Raw genomic sequence first — 21,641 nt, 5'->3', positions numbered from 1 at the left:
CATTTTCTATAAACTTTTAACCTTTATTTTCCTCAGTTCTTTCAATGCATTGTTGTGTTTGCGTGTTTGTGTTTGTATGTGTGTGTGTGTTATTGTAACCTGGTGTATGTGTTTGTGACTTTCGTGTATTTGTGTTTGTGTGTGTTTTTGCTGCCATAGCTTACGCTGCAAACTTAAAAAAGTCTCCTAAATTGTTCTAAACGCCCACCCACCCTCTTTGGTGGGGGTGGGCAACCAAAACTTTTTAATCTCTTTTCTATGCACAGATAGAGAGAAGAAAACTTAAATTGCTTTATCTCGTCGTCTCCTTCGCTGCCTGCGGGACCTTTTCTTTTATTGCTGTTTTTTTGTTTGCCGCTGCTGCTGGTGTGAGTGAGCAATTGTGTGTGTGTGTTTGTGTATTTTTTTTCTGAAGGAAATCCGTGTGACTAATTCGATTTGCCTGGTGAGATTAATGCCCTAGCTTCTAAGAAGCACTTTGCGGTTTCTTTCCCCTTTTCCCTCCCCGATTTGTTTCAATTATTTTGCTTCTTTTCTATCACCTGTGTGCAACTCTTTCCTAGGAAAAAAAGAAGCGTTTCTCCGTTTTTAGTCTCTAACCAATTTCCCGCCTTGATTTTGGAAAATTAATCTCGATGAACTGCGCTAAAACAAATTGACTAACTTATTTCACATTTTTCTTTTTTTTTTTGTTTCGTTTTTAAAACTGCTTGCTTTCCTAATATAAAGTACGATGACCTAAGAGGAAAAAGTGAAAAATTGCGTCTACGAAAATGACAAACTCATCTTCGAAATTGAGATTTTACTTAAGTTTAAATCGTCTTTGTGTGTGTTTGTGTGTGAGTGTGTGTTTGTGTGTATTTTTCCTCCTTTTTTAACTTTGTCTTATTCATTCATCCTTTTTTGCTTCTGCTGCTGCTGCTGCTTCTTCTTGAGTTGGCTTGCGTTTAACGTACAACTTGATAACAAGAGAGATATCCGATGAAACCTAGAGGCTGGAGCTGGTTTTTTTTTTCCTTTAAAGCACCCATCCAGCTTAAGTTCATCACTTTGCTATAAACACTGCGCGCGCGGGATTTTCTTAACTAGTTGCGATTTGTTTTGCTGGTAATATTTGCTTTGTTTTTGTTTTCATCGTAAAAATCTGCTGATATCTCGTATAAATTTTTTATGTTCATTATTTATATGAAAAAATGTACAATAGTTGTTGTTGTGAGTGTGTGTGTGTGTCTTTTTGCTCTGCATTAATGTCGCTAGTCTCGATCAAGCTAATCAAAGATGAACGTATATGAAATAACCTCCAAAGCAGTTTAGTATGTACACACTAACGTTAAACGACTCCCCTCGGCGGCGAGAGGAGCTAAAGTTTCTGTATTTCTGTGGTTGGTCTGCCAGCATCAGCATCATCATCATCTGGCAGCGACACGTCTTCTCGTCATTCTACAGTAAGCGTTATTGAGGCTTCTCCTGACCGGTGGAGTGTTTGCTGTCCTGGAAAATATAAGCAGGAAAATCAGTTGAGAATTTCGTTACAATTAAGTGTCACGAATCAACTCACTTGGTCAATTTCGTCCAACGACTCGAGCTTGGCGATTGGGGCGAAAATGTTCCAGTTGTGGCCCTCCGGGGTATCGTCCATGGGTTGATTAAATGATGAAAATTTTGAGCACCTGGAAGAGAAAGAATGGGATCGGTATAAAAAATTAGCTTACATAAATGAAACAAATCATATTTTTTTACAATTTATTGCAAAACACAAACTAGAAGGTCTTCAGCACTTAAATCTTAAAAAGGTGCCTTTGGAAAAAATCCATTTGGCCCTTACTAAATATTTTTGAAAAATTTATGGTGCCCGACCCAAAACCCTTCGAGTTGAATCTGCGCAGAAATTGTGTTGGTCGGTGTAATCATAGAAACCAAAAATATAACAAAAATCGACATTTTGACACTTTGGCTTGATTCTGAGGGCAGATTCCGATTCTGCCGATAAAATTACATGGATAAAAACATACGGTTGGACAACATTAAAATTTCGTTAAGGTGATCGCATGCATTTTTTTCTTGAAAACTAACCATTTTCAAACTAAGATTTTTCCAGCGTATGTATTGTTAGTTCTCTTATTTTGGATACAACCTGTCGCTTAAAATTTGGCTTGCGTTTTTTCGAGATATTCACCTCTTTTACCTAACAATGGTTGTATTTTTTTACCAACAAAAAAAAAAAAAAAACAACAGAGCAATTCCATGTCAAATAGGGAATTGGTTGTACCCGACCCTCTCTGATTTCAATGAAACTTTGTAGACATGTTATCCTACCTTATATAAGCCATTTTTGTGTATATGGAGCCAGTTACACTCGATAATGACATTTGAGAAGGGTGCAAGTTTTTTTTTTTAATATTTTTGTATTTCGTAATTTAAATATTTCTGTATCTCGAAGCCATTGCATCGTATCAGTTTAAAAGTCAAATTTGAAGGTGAGCCCACAATTTTTTTTCGCTCAAAATTTTTGTGAAAATAGACAAAAAGACTCACGAAAAATGCAGGATGGAGCAACTCTGCTAAAAAAAAATACAAAAATCATTTACTGAAACTGTTTTTTTCAAAAGTGCTCTAAACATCAAAATTTTCAAAAACTGAACACGAGAGTTCAATTTTAAATAAAAGTCTCCATATTGACCATTGTCCTTATATCTGTAAGCCCATACATCCAATTGAAATATGGTCAAAGACAAACTTATGGGAAATTGGACGAGCTTTCCGGCAAAATATTTCCGAGAGTGAAAAATCAAGTCTGTCATATAGAAATTGCCAAAAACCATCAAAAAACCTATTTCTTCAACATTTTTATTTTTAAAACCGCTGTAACTTCACAAGGATTGGACAAAGGAAAAGGGTCAATATGGAGACTATTATGTAAAATTGTCTGGAGAATCGACTCTCGTGTTCGGTTTTTGAAAATTTTGATGTTTAGAGCACTTTTGAAAAAACCAGTTTCAGTAAATGATTTTTTTTTATTTTTTAGGAGAGTTGCTCCATCCTGCATTTTTCGTGAGTCTTTTTGTAACATCTTAGGCTATTTTCATAAAAATTTTGAACGAAAATTAATCGTGGGCTCACCTTCAAATTTGACTTTTAAACTTAAAAATCAAAAAATCTCATGAATGTGGCGTGTTTTTTTCTTTCAGTGTATTTTTTCGGAAAGCCCGTCAAATTTCCTTCAAGTTTGTCTTTGACCACTTTTTGATACGATGCAATGGCTTCAAATACAGCAATATTAAAATTACGAAATACAAAAATATTTAAAACACTTACGCCCTTCTCAAATGTCTTTACTTGGTGTCAAAGGGACTTTTATGTAAAATTAGACGCCCGATTTGATGGCGTACTCAGAATTCCGAAAAAAACGTATTTTTCATCGAAAAAAACACTGATTTTTTAAAAAAAATTCTCTTACTTTCCGTTACTTGACTGTAAAAAAATTTGGAACATGTCATTTTATGGGAAATTTTATGTACTTTTCGAATCTACATTGACCCAGAAGGGTCATTTTTTATTTAGAACAAAATTTTTCATTTTGAAATTTCCTGTTTTTCTAACTTTGCAGGGTTATTTTTTAGAGTGTAACAATGTTCTACAAATTTTGATATATAGACATAAGGGGTTTGCTAATAGACATCACGAGTTATCGCGATGTTACGAAAAAAAGTTTTGAAAATATATAGACAAAGTTTCACGCAAATCGAAGAGGGGTCGCGGCAACTGCTGTGTAAGTTGGCGGAGAATTGCCCTATTTGACATGGAATTGCTCAAAAGCGACTTATGGTGGGTATTTTTTTTTTTTGAATTAAATATACTTTATTGAATCTTTATTATAATAATTACATTTGGTTTACATAATAAGTGGTCAGCTGTGGCTCTTCAGCTTTAGTTTGCTTTTCGTGATTTAAACACTGTTCATTTTCTTAACTTTAAAAGTATATGATTTATCATTTTTGTAACACTAGGTACAATGAGGGAAAAAAAATTTTAAGAAAACATAACCTAACCTAAAACTAACTTAATCTTATCATAAACTAAACCAATCCTTGAATCAAGGGGTATTCAGATATAGCACATTTTTCCCTGAATTTCAAACATTTTTCTTGAATCTTCTGATCCAACATTTTTACTTCTGCTAATTCATGAACCTCACTTGATCTTGTCCAGCCAGGAACATTCAAAACCATTTTGAGTACCTTGTTTTGGACACGCTGGAGCTTCAATTTATGAGTTCTAGCGCAACACTCCCAAACAGGTACTGCATACTCAATAACGGGGTAAATTATTTGTTTGTAAACTGCTAGCTTATTTTTCAAAGATAGCTTTGATTTTCTGTTAATTAAAGGATACAAACACCTGATGAGAATGCTGCACTTGTTCAATATTTTATCTACATGCTGCCGAAACAATAGTTTCGAGTCAAGTATGAGACCTAAGTAGACAACTTCCTTTGACCAGGGTATCGAAACATCATTCATTTTTATCAAAACATCATCCTTTGGGACAAATCTGGCCGATTTGGAAAGAGGAAAAATGATGGTTTGAGTTTTGGCTGCATTTATGCGAATTTTCCAGTCGCCAAAGTATTCGGAAAGAACGTCAAGACCCTTCTGAAGACGGCCAACTAAATATCTGGTTATTTTACCCTTATAAATAACGACAGTGTCATCAGCAAAAAGTGACAACACACCATTACCAGGAAGAGTAGGCAAATCAGATGTAAAAATATTGTACAGAAGTGGGCCAAGAATACTTCCTTGGGGAACCCCAGCATCAATGTTGAATAATCCAGAAGCAATCCCATTCAGAAAAACCCTAAACGATCTCTCCGAAAGATAGTGCTGGATAATTTTGATAAGATACATTGGAAAACCGTAAAAATACAGTTTATGTATCAAACCATCATGCCAAACATTGTCAAAAGCCTTCTCAACATCCAACAAAGCCATAGCAGTTGATTTAGACTCAAGCTTGTTCTGCTTGATGATTTTAGTTACTCTCGTGAGCTGATGAGCAGTATTATGTCCCTTTCGGAAGCCAAACTGCTCGTTCAAAATTATATTATTATCGTTGGTAAAATCCAAAAGCCTCGAATAGATGACCTTCTCAAAGAGTTTGGACAGACTACTCAAAAGACTAATGGGGCGATAACTTGTTGGCGATGTTGGATCTTTTTGAGGCTTCAAAATTGGTATGACTTTGCCCAGCTTCCAATTGGTGGGGAAGTAACCAAGTTGCAAACATTTATTGAAAATATTGGCTAGATGCTGAAAGAACTGATCACTCTGTTTTTTCAACACTAGATTAAAAATGTTATCAAAGCCTGGAGCTTTCATATTTTTCATTTGTTTTACTGCAACTTTGACTTCCTCACCAGAAACTTGGGAATCTGCAGGAAGTTCAAAGGTAGAGTCATTGATTGTTGAAATACTATTGGCAACTGATGTTTCTTTACGGCTGGTCATGGAAGCGCCAAGATTATGTGAACTAACAAAATGAAGCCCAAGTGCATTTGCCTTTTCCTCGGATGTAATCAAAGGAGAATCCTCAACAATAAAAGGAGGAATAGGCTTTGGTTTATTTTTAAGAACTTTTGAAAGTTTCCAAAATGGTTTTGAATAATTCCCAAGCTGGCTTACATGTTTTGAAAATTCTTGATTTCTGATATTGTCAAGTCGGTCTTGTATGATTTTGTTCAAATTATTAACTGAAATCTTTTTGTCATAGTCCCCAGTCCGTTGATATTGTCTCCTATAAACATTCCTAAGTCTAATCAAGTGTTTAGTATCTACGTCAATATCAGTTACCTTAAAATTAACAGGAACCTCCCGAACGTTGGCAGCCTCTGCTTGGTTGATAGCCTGCTGGATCACCTCCAGCGAACGATCAATATCAGCAGAAGTTTCCGGCTGTTGATCATAGTCGATGTTGCTGTCGACCACTTGCTGAAACTGCTGCCAGTCAACGTTGTGGTAATCTTTCCGGGTTGGTTGCCGCTGCGGAGTAACGGAAGCTCCAACCTCCACAACCACCGGATAGTGATCAGAACTCAACTCTTCAAACACCTCAGGATGAGCCACGTTCTCAGCCATATTGGTAATGAAGAAGTCGATGATTGAGTGATTCCCAGACCGAGCCACCCTCGTTGGACGATCCGGACTCACAACGTTGTAGTATCCGTTTTGCAGATCGTTGTGCAGAATCACTCCGTTCCGATTCCTCCTGCTGTTGCCCCAAACTTCATGCTTCGCGTTGAGGTCCCCAGCGATGATGTACTTTGCGCTCCGCCGTGTCAGCTTCTGGATATCGCTCTTCAGTTTTGTTGCTGAACCATCTCTGGAATTCACCTGACGTGGGCAGTATGCAGCAATGAAGAGTACTGGGCCAACCGAAGTGGGAATTTCCACTCCAACGGCCTCGATGATGTCCAGCTTAAAGTGTGGCAGCCGGCGTGGCTTGAGATCACGATGAACAGCGACAAGCACACCTCCTCCTCCAGAGGTGGTCCTATCGAGCTGCGTCGCGATCTTGTAGCTTTGTAGATAAACTTTTTCACCGGGCTTCAGATGAGTTTCCGTGATGGCAGCTACGTCGATCTCCTTCTCGCGAAGAAAATCCACCAGCTCTAAGTTCTTCCTCCTAATGGAGCAAGCGTTCCAATTCAGCAGCTTGAGGGACCTACGATCCATACTGGATGACGAACGAGGTCAGCACTTCAATCTGCTGGGTCTTGGTTTTGCATCCACGCAGTGCAGCGGACATCTGTTTGAAAATATTGAGGAGTTCGATTGAGGTGTAAAGATCATTACCATTTTCCTCAACTGCTGGTTCTTGGGTTGGTTTTGGCTCCTGGCTGAAGCCCGGTGGTGGCGGTCTCGGCTCCTGGCTGGAACCCGGCCGTGGATGATTCATCTCAGCTCTCTTCCTGGGATCCAACGGCAACGGTGCCAAGTTCGGGACCTGGCGTCGCGGTTGAAGAGGTGGAAAATTTTGCTCCACCAGGGCTGGAGGAGTTCTACGACGCTGAGGCTGATTCTTCGTCGATGCTTGCAGCCGAATTTTCACGAACTCAGCTCTCTTGGGGCACTTTCGGTCGGTTGACGAGTGCTCACCGTTGCAGTTGAGGCACTTCACCAGCGAATCTTGGATGCACTGGGATGTGATGTGCGCATCGGTACCACATTTGGCACAACGACGCTTCAGGTGGCAGTTCTTACCTCCGTGCCCGAAACCCAGGCAGTTGAAGCATTGTGTGACGTCACGATGCACTGGTCGGTATCGCTCCCACGACACGATAATGTTGAAAACCGCTCGAATCGCCTTCAGCTCAGGAAGCGTCGTCGATCCCTTAGCCAAATGCAGCAGGTAGAGCTGGTCACGGTACTTGATGTCTTTGTTGCGTCGGCTCATTTTGTGCACGGCCAACACATCCAGTTTCAAAACTTTTAGCTCGGCAGCTAATTCCTCCACTGGCATATCGTACAGACCTCTGACGACGATTTTGTACGGCTTATCCATGACGACATCATGGGTAAAGTACTCCGCCTCGTTTTCGGTCAAGTAATCCTTGACCAGTTGATAGTGCTGCCTGGATTGCACCAGCACCTTAAATCCGTCCTGACACAGACGAATGTTGCCTAGGACTTTCCCAGACTTGATGAGTTCAACCAGCCCCGCACGAAAGTCGATCGTTGCTGCTGATTGCCTCACATAAAAAGGAGGCAGTTTCTCCTTTCGCTGTTTCACTTCATTCTCCTTTGCTTCCGCTACCTGGTCCTCGTCAGGCAGTCCAGCGAACTTGTTGTTCTTCAAAAGCTGCTCCTCGTGCGATGAAGAGTTCTCCTCCTCCTCATCCATCGGTACAGTACCGTCGCTCTTTTTCGTCTTTTTGCTGTTCGATGTCACTTCCAAAAGCACCTTCCTTTTGGAAATTCCCGGTTTTTGGCCATCAGTTGAGGCCTCAACCTTCCTTTTGGAAATTCCCACTTTTTTGCCTGCTTGAGCCGCAGGTAGGGCAATATTGCCGGCGTTTTGCGCCGGGACGCGACGAGTCATGTTGATTCAGACAACCTTCACCAACGAATGCTCGGATAACAATGACTTATGGTGGGTCTAGGAAGCCAAATTAAGAATTTCGTTTTTCGAGTGATTTTATAGCCTTTCCTCAGTAAGGTGAGGAAGGCAAAAAGGTTTGATAATGTTACTTTTTGTCTTTCCCTTTGTTTTGTCGTTCGTGATTTTTGGTAACCATCACTAGTTATAATGATTTTACGAATAAACAATTCACGAGAACTTGATTTCTCATATACCGTCAACTGGGGCGAATTGGGACACATGGGGCGAATTGGGACAGCAGTTTTAACCATGTTAGAGCATAATATTTTGATTTTTCTGGTTGGTTTCGGATAGAACAGACTCAGACCAACAAAATGTGTACATCCATTTCCAAATTTAAAACCTTTAAGTGCTCTAAACACTGCTGTCCCTATTCAGACTGTAGTCCCGGTTCACCCCAGATGACGGTATTTATTTTTAATTGTCTGCTCTTCAACTCTGCAGAGCATTGTTACTCTAGAAAATAACCCTGCCTCATTACAAAAAACAAAAATGGGAAAAATGTTCTAAATTGACAAATTACCCTTTTGCAGTTACTGAAAAACATCTAATTTTTAAGTCAGCTAAAAAACGAAAGGGGTCGTTCAAACCCACCGTCAAGAAATATCGAATATCTGACAAAGAATGCATTTGAAGGGACTGAAAAAAATATTGAGAGATGCAGCTATATTGATATCTAGAAGATCAACAGCCAGACAGTCGACTGTAAAAAAAATGGAATTTATTCCAAATTCTGTTATTCTTTAGTTTAAATTAAACCTTTTTAGTTTAAGCTTCCTCATGAATTGATGATTTGCAGAAAAAAATATGGTGGGTATAATATTTACTTCAACTTTACAAAAACATAATAAACATATTTAGTTTTCTGATGATTAAGATCCCTACTCACTTGAAAAGGCTTTTCTCGTTGGCGCACTCCGGCTGCGACACCGACCGCTGCACACTGGTTCCGCTGGCACGTTGCTGCATCTGCTGCTGCTGCTGTTGCTGCTGGTGCTGATGCTGGTGCTGGTGCGAGTGTTGTTGCTGATGTTGTGACCTGGCCATGGCCGCACCAGAGTCCCCGCCGCCGGTCCCACCAACGCCACTGCCACACATGTCGAAGGAGAAGTCACTCTCGGACGGTTGGTACGAGGACATTGCCGTCTTGCCGGACTGCTGCATCTGCATCTGCTGCAACTGGTGCTGCTGGTGCATTTGCTGCTGCTGCTGATGGAGCAGATCCAGAATCGTGCGAATGTCCTTCTTGAGGCTACCCTCCAGGTTGTCTAGTCTTATCGTTAGCGCGGACAGCTGATTCGTTACCGATGATCTGGACGAGAAAAAAAAAATCAGTCCCAAGTCCGAAACGACTCCAAAGTTACTCACCCTAGATGTTCGTGGTGCGAATGGTGGTGTCGATGCTCGTCACGATGGTCCCGGTCCCGATCCCGGTCCCTCTCCCGACTGCTCGTTCCCGGTGCCCCGTGATGGTGATGGAACCCGTCCTCGTCCGTGCTGCACTTGATGTTGAGGTCGATGGTTCCGCTCGTTCTCATGCCGCCACCACCTCCTCCTCCACCGGGCAGGGGAAGTGGCGGAGGCAGAACGCCCTCCTTGGGACCACACACGCAGGCCCGCTGGCTGATGGCGCTGAGCGTTACGGCATCGGGGGCCGCCCCCTTCGGCGACTGCAAATCACCCGGCGGACTGTGCTTGTGGGAGCTTTTGGGGCTTTCGTTCGGAGACGCTGCAATGAGAGCAGGGGTGGTCAAGAGGGTGGTATGGTTGGGGTGATTCGGGACAGACAGTGATATAAAAAGGGGTGAAGAGAAACAGGCAGAGCACAACTACTAGAATGGGTATGTGTTGTATACAGGAACCACGAACATTCTGTGGCTTCGGGATGGCTAAATTTGTGATTGAACTACTATCGAAGTCGAGTGCACTTTGGTGATTTACACTAAGCAGAGATCTGATTATTATGTATAGTGCCACAAAGAGAAGCGAATATGGGTATTAATGGACAGTTTTTACAATATATTCGACCGAGCCACGTAGCCCAGTGGTAACGCTTCCGCCTCGTAAGCGGTAGATCGGGGCTCAAATCCCGGCTCGGACCAACACAACTGGTGATCTTTTCCCTTCTGGAATTGATTTCTTAGTAAAGGGAAGGTAGTGTATCGTCACAAACTGGTCATAATCACGACACCTTAGGGAGGCGACCTATGGAATGTTAACATTAACCTTTACATGTTAACATTAAGTTGAGAATGAAACTGCCACTGAATCCGCTTTGTAAATGCCGGCCCCGATACTCTTCAAGGATGTTTCCCCTCAGGAACAGGGAAAGATTTACTTTTACTTACTTTACAATATATTTCTAGTCATGATAAATTTAATTGTGTGGATGTATTTGAATGCATTTGACCATTAACAATAATTTCCAGTTATTTAAACACTTTCAAGTAATACAGAAAAATGGTGCTACTTTTGATGTCTTAATATATATGAGCAATTCTCTACCAAAACCGGAAATGGATTTTATTTGTATTTTTTGATTTGGCTCAAACTTTGTGAGGGCCTTCCCTATGACCAAAGAAGCCATTTTGCATCATTAGTTTGTCCATATAAATTTCCATACAAATTTGGCAGCTGTTCATACAAAAATGGTACGTAAATATTCGAAAATCTGTAACTTTTGAAGGAATTTTTTGATCAATTTGGTGTCTTCGGCAAAGTTGTAGGTATTGTTAAGGACTATTTAGAAAAAAATAGGTACACGGAAAAAAAAATTTCCCGATTTTTTTATTAACTTTTTTTTCACAAAAACTCAAATTCCCAAAATACGTATTTTTTGATTTTCGAGATTTTTTGATATGTTTTAGGGGACAAAAATCCGCAACTTTTGAGCTATAGAGAAACATGGTCAAAAAATCTGCCGCCGAGTTATGATTTTTTGAAAAACTGTTGATTTTTGGAAAAAATCGAAATTTCATACAAAAAATTTTTTTGACCTCATTTTTTTATGCAAAATTGAATTTGCAATCGAAAATTACTTTACAGATTTTTTGATAAAGGGCCCCGTTTTCATGATATAGCCACCGAAAGTTTGATTTCAGCGAAATATTTGCAGTTTTTCGATTTTTAAAAATAGTGACCATGAGTGACCATCTCTAAAAATATTTTTTTTGAAAAGTTCAGAAAATTTGCTATAAAATTGTCTAAGAGACATCGAAGATTGGACCTCTGGTTGTTGAGATACAGCGGCTTAAAGAAAAAGAAACACGAAAATTGAAGTTTTCTAAGTCTCACCCAAACAGCCCACGATTTTCTAATGACGATATCTCAGCAATTAATGGTTCAATTTTCAATGTTAATACATGAAACATTCGTGAAATTTTCCGATCTCTTCGAAAAAAATATTTTGAAAAAAATTAAATCAAGACTAACATTTCAAATGGGCACAATATTCAATGTTTGGCCCTTTTAAAATGTTAGTCTTGATTTAATTTTTTTCAAAATATTTTTTTCGAAAAGATCGGAAAATTTCACGAATGTTTCATGTATTAACATTGAAAATTGAACCATTAGTTGCTGAGATATCGTCATTAGAAAATCATGGGCTGTTTGGGTGAGACTTAGAAAACTTCAATTTTCGTGTTTCTTTTTCTTTTAGCCGCTGTATCTCAACAACCAGAGGTCCAATCTTCGATGTTTCTTAGACAATTTTATAGCAAATTTTCTGAACTTTTCAAAAAAAATATTTTTAGAAATGGTCACTCATGGTTACTATTTTTAAAAATCGAAAAACTGCAAATATTTCGCTAAATCAAACATTCGGTGGCTATATCTTGAAAACGGGGCCCTTTATCAAAAAATCTGTAAAGTAATTTTCGATTGCAAATTCAATTTTGCATAAAAAAATGAGGTCAAAAAAAATTTATGTATGAAATTTCGATTTTTTCCAAAAATCACCAGTTTTTCAAAAAATCATAACTCGGCGGCAGATTTTTTGACCATGTTTCTCTATAGCTCAAAAGTTGCGGATTTTTGTCCCCTAAAACATATCAAAAAATCTCGAAAATCAAAAAAAACGTATTTTGGGAATTTGAGTTTTTGTGAAAAAAAAGTTAATAAAAAAATCAGGAAATTTTTTTTTCCGTGTACCTATTTTTTTCTAAATAGTCCTTAACAATACCTACAACTTTGCCGAAGACACCAAATTGATCAAAAAATTCCTTCAAAAGTTACAGATTTTCGAATATTTACGTACCATTTTTGTATGAACAGCTGCCAAATTTGTATGGAAATTTATATGGACAAACTAATGATGCAAAATGGCTTCTTTGGTTATAGGGAAGGCTCCCACAAAGTTTGAGCCAAATCAAAAAATACAAAAAATAAAAATGGTCGAAATCGGCCGGTTTTGTAGAGAATTGCTCATATGAATGTTATAGAAAATGAGTATGGCAAAAAGACATAAAACTTTTTCTTTGCAGACCTAGCTGTAATTTATCGAGACTTTTTAAAACCATCAAGATTAGCTAGCATCCCGTTTTTTATTACCCAAATTGGACCATGCCCGGGCAGACGGTAATAACAAAATTCATGCCATTTCAATAACAAATACTGAGCAATTCTCGCTGAAACCGTCCCACTAGATGCACATGTTCTCAAATCGTTACGGCAATGTTCTCATTCGATTCAGCGCACCAAAAAAACCATTAAAACAACCTTCGAACCAATGAAAATGTCAGCCGTTAGCCACCTGTAAATAAAAACTTGTATTGAACTATGGATTTTTTCGAAAAAATGCCCATATTTGGAGAAATGATATCTCCCAAAATACATTACCAAACATCAAAAAGTTATATATCGTTGGAAAGGTAATCGCGAGGGCTTACTATCGCACTTTGAAAAACATTTCAAAAATTATTTTTTCAAGGGTAATTTTAAGGGTTTTTGAGAAACGCAACCACTTATCATTACGCAACCATTTTCATTCGAAAGATTGGAAGATTTTGCATAAAATCAACTTGAGAAAAGTAGTGTAATGAAATAGTTTTCGTATAGTTATTAACGGATGAAAGAAATTGGTAAAATTTCAGTTAAAAATAACCAAAGCTCAGACTTCAGAAATGAACCTAATTTACAGTCAAAACAAAGCAGGATTGTATTTGAGCCGAATGTACAGTCATCTGAGGCAAATCTGGACATATAGGATGAATAGGGACAGCTATATCAACTATACTTTCACTCATCAGATCATATTTTTAAATTTTTATGTAAAAACATACATAAACAAACAAGTTTCTAAATTTTAAGCTTTTAAGTACTCTGAAAACTAATGTCCTCACTTAGACTTGATTCGCCACATTTCACTGAAGTAATATTTTATGTACATAATTTGTTTTGGGAAGGTCTGCTTTATTTGTATAACCTCAATCGTGCACAAAAAAGTGCAGAGTTGAAGTTGATTTTTGATCAAGTTAAAATTTTATGGAGCTGTTGATACCATAAAAACAAGCAAAAAACTCGATTTTCGTCCAAATCGGGCTAGATCCTTTTATTTGACACCACCCCAAAGTTTCACTTTTCTGCAAACAATTTTAAAAACCTTCATTGACAAACTGCGATATCTCTGAAACCGCAAGCCGTACAATGTCGAATCAGAACTCACTAGAAAGATAATTAGACGTGGAATTAATAAGTATAGTCTGTTTTTCAATTACAACTTTTTTCAATGTATTTATGTTGCACAAATGAAAATTTTAAATTTGGTTTTATATTGAGAGTAATTAAAAATTAAAATTAAATGAATCCCATTTTTTTACAAAGAATAGAGAAGAGCGGGGTAAAGGTACGCACCTAGTGACAATCATTCTGTCACCGATGACCATAAAACATTTTTGATTCGTTGTATATTTATACCAAATGGATTTGGGCGAAAATCGAGTTTTTTGCTTGTTTTTATGGTATCAACAGCTCCATAAAATTTTAACTTGATCAAAAAATATTGATTTCAACATTGCACTTTTTTGTGCACGATTGAGGTTATACAAATAAAGCAGATCTTCCCAAAACAAATAATGTACATAAAATATTACTGAGCAATTCTCTACGAAATCGGTCTTTTTTCTTCAATTTTAATTTTTGTATTTTTTAATCCGGCTGAAACTTTTTTGGTGCCTTCGGTATGCCCAAAGAAGCCATTTTGCATCATTAGTTTGTCCATATAATTTTCCATACAAATTCGGCAGCTGTCCATACAAAAATGATGTATGAAAATTCAAAAATCTGTATCTTTTGAAGGAATTTTTTGATCGATTTGGTGTCTTCGGCAAAGTTGTAGGTATGGATACGGACTACACTGGAAAAAATAATACACGGTAAAAAAAAATTTGGTGATTTTTTTATTTAACTTTTTATCACTAAAACTTGATTTACAAAAAAACACTATTTTTAATTTTTTTTATTTTTTGATATGTTTTAGAAGACATAAAATGCCAACTTTTCAGAAATTTCCAGGTTGTGCAAAAAATCACTGACCGAGTTATGAATTTTTTAATCAATACTGATTTTTTCAAAAAATCGAAATTTTGGTCGTAAAAATTTTTCAACTTCATTTTTCGATGTAAAATCAAATTTGCAATCAAAAAGTACTTTACTAAAATTTTGATAAAGTGCACCGTTTTCAAGTTATAGCCATATTTAAGTGACTTTTTTGAAAATAGCCGCAGTTTTTCATTTTTTAAAATTAGTGCACATGTTTGCCCAGTTTTGAAAAAAATATTTTTGAAAAGCTGAGAAAATTCTCTATATTTTGCTTATTCGGACTATGTTGATACGACCTTTAGTTGCTGAGATATTGCAATGCAAAGGTTTAAAAACAGGAAAATTGATGTTTTCTAAGTTTCACCCAAACAACCCACCATTTTCTATCGTCAATATCTCAGCAACTAATGGTCCGATTTTCAATGTTAATATATGAAACAATTGTGAAATTTTCCGATCTTTTCGAAAAAAATATTTTTGGAATTTTCAAATCAAGACAAACATTTTAAAAGGGCGTAATATTGAATGTTTGGCCTTTGTGAAATGTTAGTCTTGATTTGAAAATTCCAAAAATATTTTTTTCGAAGAGATCGGAAAATTTCACAAATGTTTCATATATTAACATTGAAAATCGGACCATTAGTTGCTGAGATATTGACGATAGAAAATGGTGGGTTGTTTGGGTGAAACTTAGAAAACATCAATTTTCCTGTTTTTAAACCTTTGCATTGCAATATCTCAGCAACTAAAGGTCGTATCAACAAAGTCCAAATAAGCAAAATATAGAGAATTTTCTCAGCTTTTCAAAAATATTTTTTTCAAAACTGGGCAAACATGTGCACTAATTTAAAAAAATGAAAAACTGCGACTATTTTCAAAAAAGTCACTTAAATATGGCTATAACTTGAAAACGGTGCACTTTATCAAAATTTCAGTAAAGTACTTTTTGATTGCAAATTTGATTTTACATCGAAAAATGAAGTTGAAAAATTTTTACGACCAAAATTTCGATTTTTTGAAAAAATCAGTATTGATTAAAAAATTCATAACTCGGTCAGTGATTTTTTGCACAACCTGGAAATTTCTGAAAAGTTGGCATTTTATGCCTTCTAAAACATATCAAAAAATAAAAAAAATTAAAAATAGTGTTTTTTTGTAAATCAAGTTTTAGTGATAAAAAGTTAAATAAAAAAATCACCAAATTTTTTTTACCGTGTATTATTTTTTTCCAGTGTAGTCCGTATCCATACCTACAACTTTGCCGAAGACACCAAATCGATCAAAAAATTCCTTCAAAAGATACAGATTTTTGAATTTTCATACATCATTTTTGTATGGACAGCTGCCGAATTTGTATGGAAAATTATATGGACAAACTAATGATGCAAAATGGCTTCTTTGGGCATACCGAAGGCACCAAAAAAGTTTCAGTCGGATTAAAAAATACAAAAAAAATCGAATGACCGAAATCCTAGAGAACTGCTCTACTTCAGTGAAATGTGGCGAATCAAGTCTAAGTAAGGACATTAGTTTTCAGAGTACTTAAAAGCTTAAAATTTAGAAACTTGTTTGTTTATGTATGTTTTTACATAAAAAGTTTAAAAATATGATCTGATGAGTGAAAGTATAGTTAATATAGCTGTCCCTATTCATCCTATATGTCCAGATTTGCCTCAGATGACTGTACATTCGGCTCAAATACAATCCTGCTTTGTTTTGACTGTAAATTAGGTTCATTTCTGAAGTCTGAGCTTTGGTTATTTTTAACTGAAATTTTAGAAATTAAAGAAATTCCGTTAATAACTATACGAAAACTATTTCATTACACTACTTTTCTCAAGTTGATTTTATGCAAAATCTTCCAATCTTTCGAATGAAAATGGTTGCGTAATGATAAGTGGTTGCGAACACGGTCAAAATTCAAAATTAAGAGTAAGTTTCTCAAAAACCCTTAAAATTACCCTTGAAAAATAATTTTTGAAATGTTTTTCAAAGTGCGATAGAAAGCCCTCGCGATTACCTTTCCAACTATATATAACTTTTTGATGTTTGGTAATGTATTTTGGTAGATATCATTTCTTTTTCGGGCATTTTTTCGAAAAAATCCATAGTTCAATACAAGTTTTTATTTACAGGTGGCTAACGGCTGACATTTTCATTGGTTCGAAGGTTATTTTAATGGTTTTTTGGTGCGCTGAATCGAATGAGAACATTGCCGTAACGATTTGAGAACATGTGCATCTAGTGGGACGGTTTCAGCGAGAATTGCTCACTGTTAAAATAACGAAAAAATCATAGCCAAACTTGTTATAAATAACATAAAATGTTATTGGCCTAGTATTTTCAAATATCAAAAATGTTATTCCCACGTTATTTCCGTCTGCTCGGGTGTACCCATTCGGTAACCAATACCAAGAACTAAGGACTCATTAAAGCAGGGGTGACCAAAGTATGGCCCGCGGGCCAAAAGTGGCCCGCGAGGAGATTATTTGTGGCCCGCGGACCCATTTTGTTTGAATGATCATGTAAAATGGCCCGTTAACCACTTGTAAAGTGCTCTTATACTTTTAAAATTTTTTTTTTGCTAATTAAAACAAATGATTTATCAATATTTTGATCCCCATTTAGGGACACAAGTATTACGTTCCAGAACCATAATAATTTAAACAATTTCATATGTTTCAATGAGTGGAACTTGCAAATATTGTTTAAACTTTCATCAAACATTTTTGGAAATATTTATAAATTCGAATACCAAATAAAACACGTTCAAATTTGACTTAGGTAGAAATCTTCAATAATTGCAATAATATAAGTTTTATATATTAATTTGAAAGTCATAATGACCCTCTTATGAATTGACCCTCAAATTTACTTTGCACTTGAAACCTTCTCTCGGGATTCGAGCTCATGACAGTTGAATAACGAATCTGATTGACTACCATCTGATTCAGCCAGATAAAATGTTCAAATTGGAGGAATAAGGCTGCTGCAAATATTTTACACAGCTGTTGTCGATCAACCTCCCCCCCCCCCTCCTCAACATTGTAAAAAAATGGCTCGAAATATTAGGGGCAAAAATATTTCTTCAAAAAACTTCATGAAATCAATGGAAATTTTAGTGCAGTAAGCTGAAATCAATTAAAAAGGCATTTCTATGCGTTTAGAAAAATTTTAGCATGTTCGGGTTTATGAAAAAATAATATGAATTTTAGTGAATTTTCGCTAAATTTTGTTTTTGTCGAATCTAATAAAAAAAAAGATTGTAATTGATAAAATTACGTCGTCACATAAATTATTCAGGTTACATGTCACCATTTTTGAAATATAAAAACAAAATTTTACTCATTCAGTTCTTTTCTATTATTTATTTTTCTAAAAAATTTCAACACCGAAATATAAAAAAAAAAATGGAAATTAAAAAATAATAACTTTTATTTTGTAGTATTTAGTATTTTCAAGTCTTTAAAATTAAAATATCCTTTTCTCATTTTTTATAAATATCCTATTTTGCAAATTTGGCCCGCATGCTCATTTGAGCATCAAATTTGGCCCGGCCTACAAAAACTTTGAGCATCCCTGCATTAAAGAAAGTTCGACTTAGATTCGATTGACGCTACCGCTATTGAATTTTCTCATTCAGCTCAGATTTTAATTGAAAAATATCCCAAAATTGGAAAAACCTCAGTGAAACGTTATGAGGACGAGGTTAAACCTTAAATTAAAATATGAGTTATATTATGAAATTAAATAACAAGTTTTCAATTGAGCAGCATACCAAAAATTACTTTAACTATATATTTGTATAAATTATGTGAATTTTCCTAAGAAACATATGTTTTAATGTATGCCCTTTAACGTCGTGATTCGATATCCCGACACTTAGTAGCATATCATTTTTGTTATAGCTGGCAAAAAATCATGTAAGTTGCCATGTGAATTCAATTTCGCCATCTGAATATTAGTCAGTTTTAATTTCACTGAGTTTGATTTTTAACAATAAAACAGAAATATATGGAAATATTTGGATTTTTTTCAGTAAAATAGTTCAGCTGTTAAATAAGAGATATTACAGGACTGTTAATTTCCGTAGATTGCAGAAAACATATAAAAAAAACTTATTTTTATTTTAATTGATTTTTAAATTGCTATCACTTGAAAACTTTGCTTTTATCAATGATGATTTTGGTTTTAAATATTTGATTTTGGTTTTAAATATTCAATAAACTTCAAATAATTTTGACTTCCCATTAGAAGGAAAAGCATAAAAAATAACCAACTCTAGTGTAGCTCCTCAAAAAAAAAAACATATTTCTCGACTTTTTTTTATTAGGTTCTGTGAACATATGAAAAACAATAGCCTTATAGGTCCTTTAAAAAACTCTGGATTTTAAAATAATTTAATAAAAATGAACAGATCCAGTCTTTTTGAAATCTTTGTGTGACACTCTTATTTGAAATAAAAAATAAATACTGTTTTAATAGATTATATATAAAAGTCAAAAAGTTTCGTTGAAAAAATACAAGATAAAAAAATTATTTAATTACTCAAAATTACTATAATTACCAATTAAATACTTTAAATAATTCGAATCACCATAAATTACTAAGCAATTAATGATTTACCTAATTACCAGCTTGAAATCAAAGTGATTATTAATTACTTGCCAGTCTGAGGCCTTGCTGGAAACCCTTATTTTCAACTTTTCAAAATTCCAAAGTTTTCTCTTGGGAAAATTGATTTTAAAAATGTGGTTTTTCAAAAATCTAAGAAAAATAGGGAGTGCCACCGACGCGAGGTTGGACCAAAAGTCACTAGGTCAAATATGAGCAGATTTGGTGAAGGTCACGTAGTCACTTGGGAAGGAATATAACTCCTATATAATTTTCGAACTCTTATAATTTTTGTAATTGACCAAGCGTCTACAAGGAAAAGCTTCATAAAAGTTGGCATTCTTAAACCTGAATCGAAACAGTAGGTTTAGTAAAGCTCATTTTCACAAGCCAGTTATTTGATTAAGAAAATGATCAGTTGCCCAGAGGAATGTTTCATTCAACTGCACAAATAATGATTGACACGTGTGGACTTCTCCTATTTCATTCGAACTAATAACAATGCAGTCAACCAGTCAGACCATCTGGAGCAAGATTGATATCCCGTCTTCAATCGACATTCCTTTTGCTGGAAGCAACAGAACCCGTTCAACAAGAGAAGCGCCAAACGACACAAACAAGCAATATTCTGAGCAGCCATCGGTGGCAGCAGTGTTGCCAGCATTCTCAACAAAGAATGAAACAAAAATAAAGGAGGAAAAAAAAACAAACACACAACGCGTATCGAGCAAGTTGCACTTTTTGGAATGGGAGTGATTGTGGGGTTGGTTGATAAAAGGATCAAAATGCAGGAAGGATCTCATTTGTTATCTTTGCTAGATCAGGGAGGTTTGTGTGGGAGGAGGTTGTTTGGGGTTAGGATCACATTTCCAACAAGAGGCAAAAGCACAACAACAACAGCAGCAGCAGCAGCAGCACATTCACAGACAAACAGACACATCGTTGGCAGGTGGTGTCGGGTTTCAAATTTCGACAAAGGAGGACAAATGGATGGCTTACCACAAGTGCTGGTCAATGGTTGATGTTTGTTCGATCTAAGATCTGGAATGCTTCGCTTTATTTGAGTCATCATTCCTATGAGCGGATTGTGAATGAGCGGTTTTTTGTTTTGATGTTTTGCGTTTTCGTTGGATTAATGGGAGTGAAATTTGGAAGTATTTTTTTAAAATTGTTGATTAAAGTGAAAAGAAAGAATAAAACTCTATAGTGAAGAAAATACTACGGCATCGAGCAAATCTCATTAATTCTTCGGTCAGCGTGTAATACTTGAGGTGAGGAAAGAAAATATTCTAAAAGCCAAAGCGATAGTGTTTTTTGGTTTTTGGCTCGCTGTGAGAGTTAATAAGATTTTCATTTTCTTTTAAAAGAGTTTTGTAAAAACAAGGTTATTTCTGCCTTACCTGATATAGAAAACTTTCGATCGTCGTCGAAGTTTGTGCTCAATTGTCCCGAACTTCTATCATTTGGAATATCACATTTGGTCTGACTCGGTCTATGATGCACCGTGTTTCTGGAATTCCATCGGAAAATTGTTAAAAAAAAATAACTCACTATCACACAAAAAAAAAAAAATACTCACATCCTTCTAACGTAGGATCGCGTATCACTATCTCTATCCTGGGACCCGAGTCGCATATGTCGATGCCTTAACTCTATGCCCGCTTGCTCTTCCTGGAAACATTTCAAGGCAAGTCACCCATCCCCGAAGAAGAAGAAGAGGGAAATGTGTTGAGATCGACGTTGAAATTGTTATTTTTATGTTGGGTTGTAGTTGGAAAGGCACGTGTTTGTGGGTGTGTTGGTGTGTCGAATATTAAAAGAAAACTTCTTCAACGAAAAAAGAGCATGGATCCTTTGGCAGGGTGGGAAATTGTGCATAATAAATTTGGGCGCCTTCTGTGGAAGTGAAAAATGCTGAAAATTGTGCAAATTGAAACTAGAACGTACCGTTTGCTAGTGCTACTAGAAGCCGTAGAAAAAGTTCTACAGAACGGATGCAATTTTCAACGTATTCAATTTATTTCCAAAGGAAACCCCGAACATTCTACTCTAGTTTGAATCTAATGAACCTCAACTAATTGGAAATTGATGTGAAACTAGCAATTCGATCTAGTTTTCCTTTCTATGTGACTGTGATGGAGCGTTTCAAAGGCTTTTGAAGAGTTCGGCATGTGTTCATTTCAGAGAATACTAGATTGAAACCTGGATTGCATTTTGACATTGACATTTCCAACGAAAAATGAAAGCTTTTATAAATTAACTCTAACAAAATGGTTACCTCGCAGTTTGAAATTTTCCTGCGAATTTTACCTATTTGATCAAATTAGTTTTTG

General features: G+C 36.1%; 1 protein-coding gene across 12 annotated transcripts in view; it reads right to left on the bottom strand.

Moving 5' to 3' along the window:
• Nucleotides 1-913: 913 nt before the first annotated feature.
• LOC120419748 (potassium voltage-gated channel subfamily H member 6-like) overlaps nucleotides 914-21,641 on the bottom strand; it is a 232,904-nt gene continuing 212,176 nt past the window's right edge. For 9 of the 12 annotated variants that reach the window (XM_039582556.2, XM_039582553.2, XM_039582554.2 and 6 more), the window contains 7 exons: nucleotides 20,888-20,979; nucleotides 20,709-20,818; nucleotides 20,308-20,382; nucleotides 9,526-9,886; nucleotides 9,047-9,469; nucleotides 1,559-1,670; nucleotides 914-1,491 (listed from right to left, as the gene is read on the bottom strand). In XM_039582556.2, the coding sequence (XP_039438490.1) occupies nucleotides 1,453-1,491; nucleotides 1,559-1,670; nucleotides 9,047-9,469; nucleotides 9,526-9,886; nucleotides 20,308-20,382; nucleotides 20,709-20,818; nucleotides 20,888-20,979 (1,212 nt within the window). In that variant the 3' untranslated portion in view covers nucleotides 914-1,452. The remainder of the gene's footprint in view (nucleotides 1,492-1,558; nucleotides 1,671-9,046; nucleotides 9,470-9,525; nucleotides 9,887-20,307; nucleotides 20,383-20,708; nucleotides 20,819-20,887; nucleotides 20,980-21,641) is intronic. The other 3 variants (XM_039582558.2, XM_039582564.2, XM_039582565.2) reach the window with 1 other exon arrangement.

Source organism: Culex pipiens, chromosome 3 (genome assembly GCF_016801865.2).
Source record: "Culex pipiens pallens isolate TS chromosome 3, TS_CPP_V2, whole genome shotgun sequence".
NCBI classification, from domain to species: Eukaryota; Metazoa; Arthropoda; class Insecta; order Diptera; family Culicidae; genus Culex; species Culex pipiens.
Note: the sequence above shows the minus strand (reverse complement) of the source record. Positions and strands in the feature narration are given on the sequence as shown.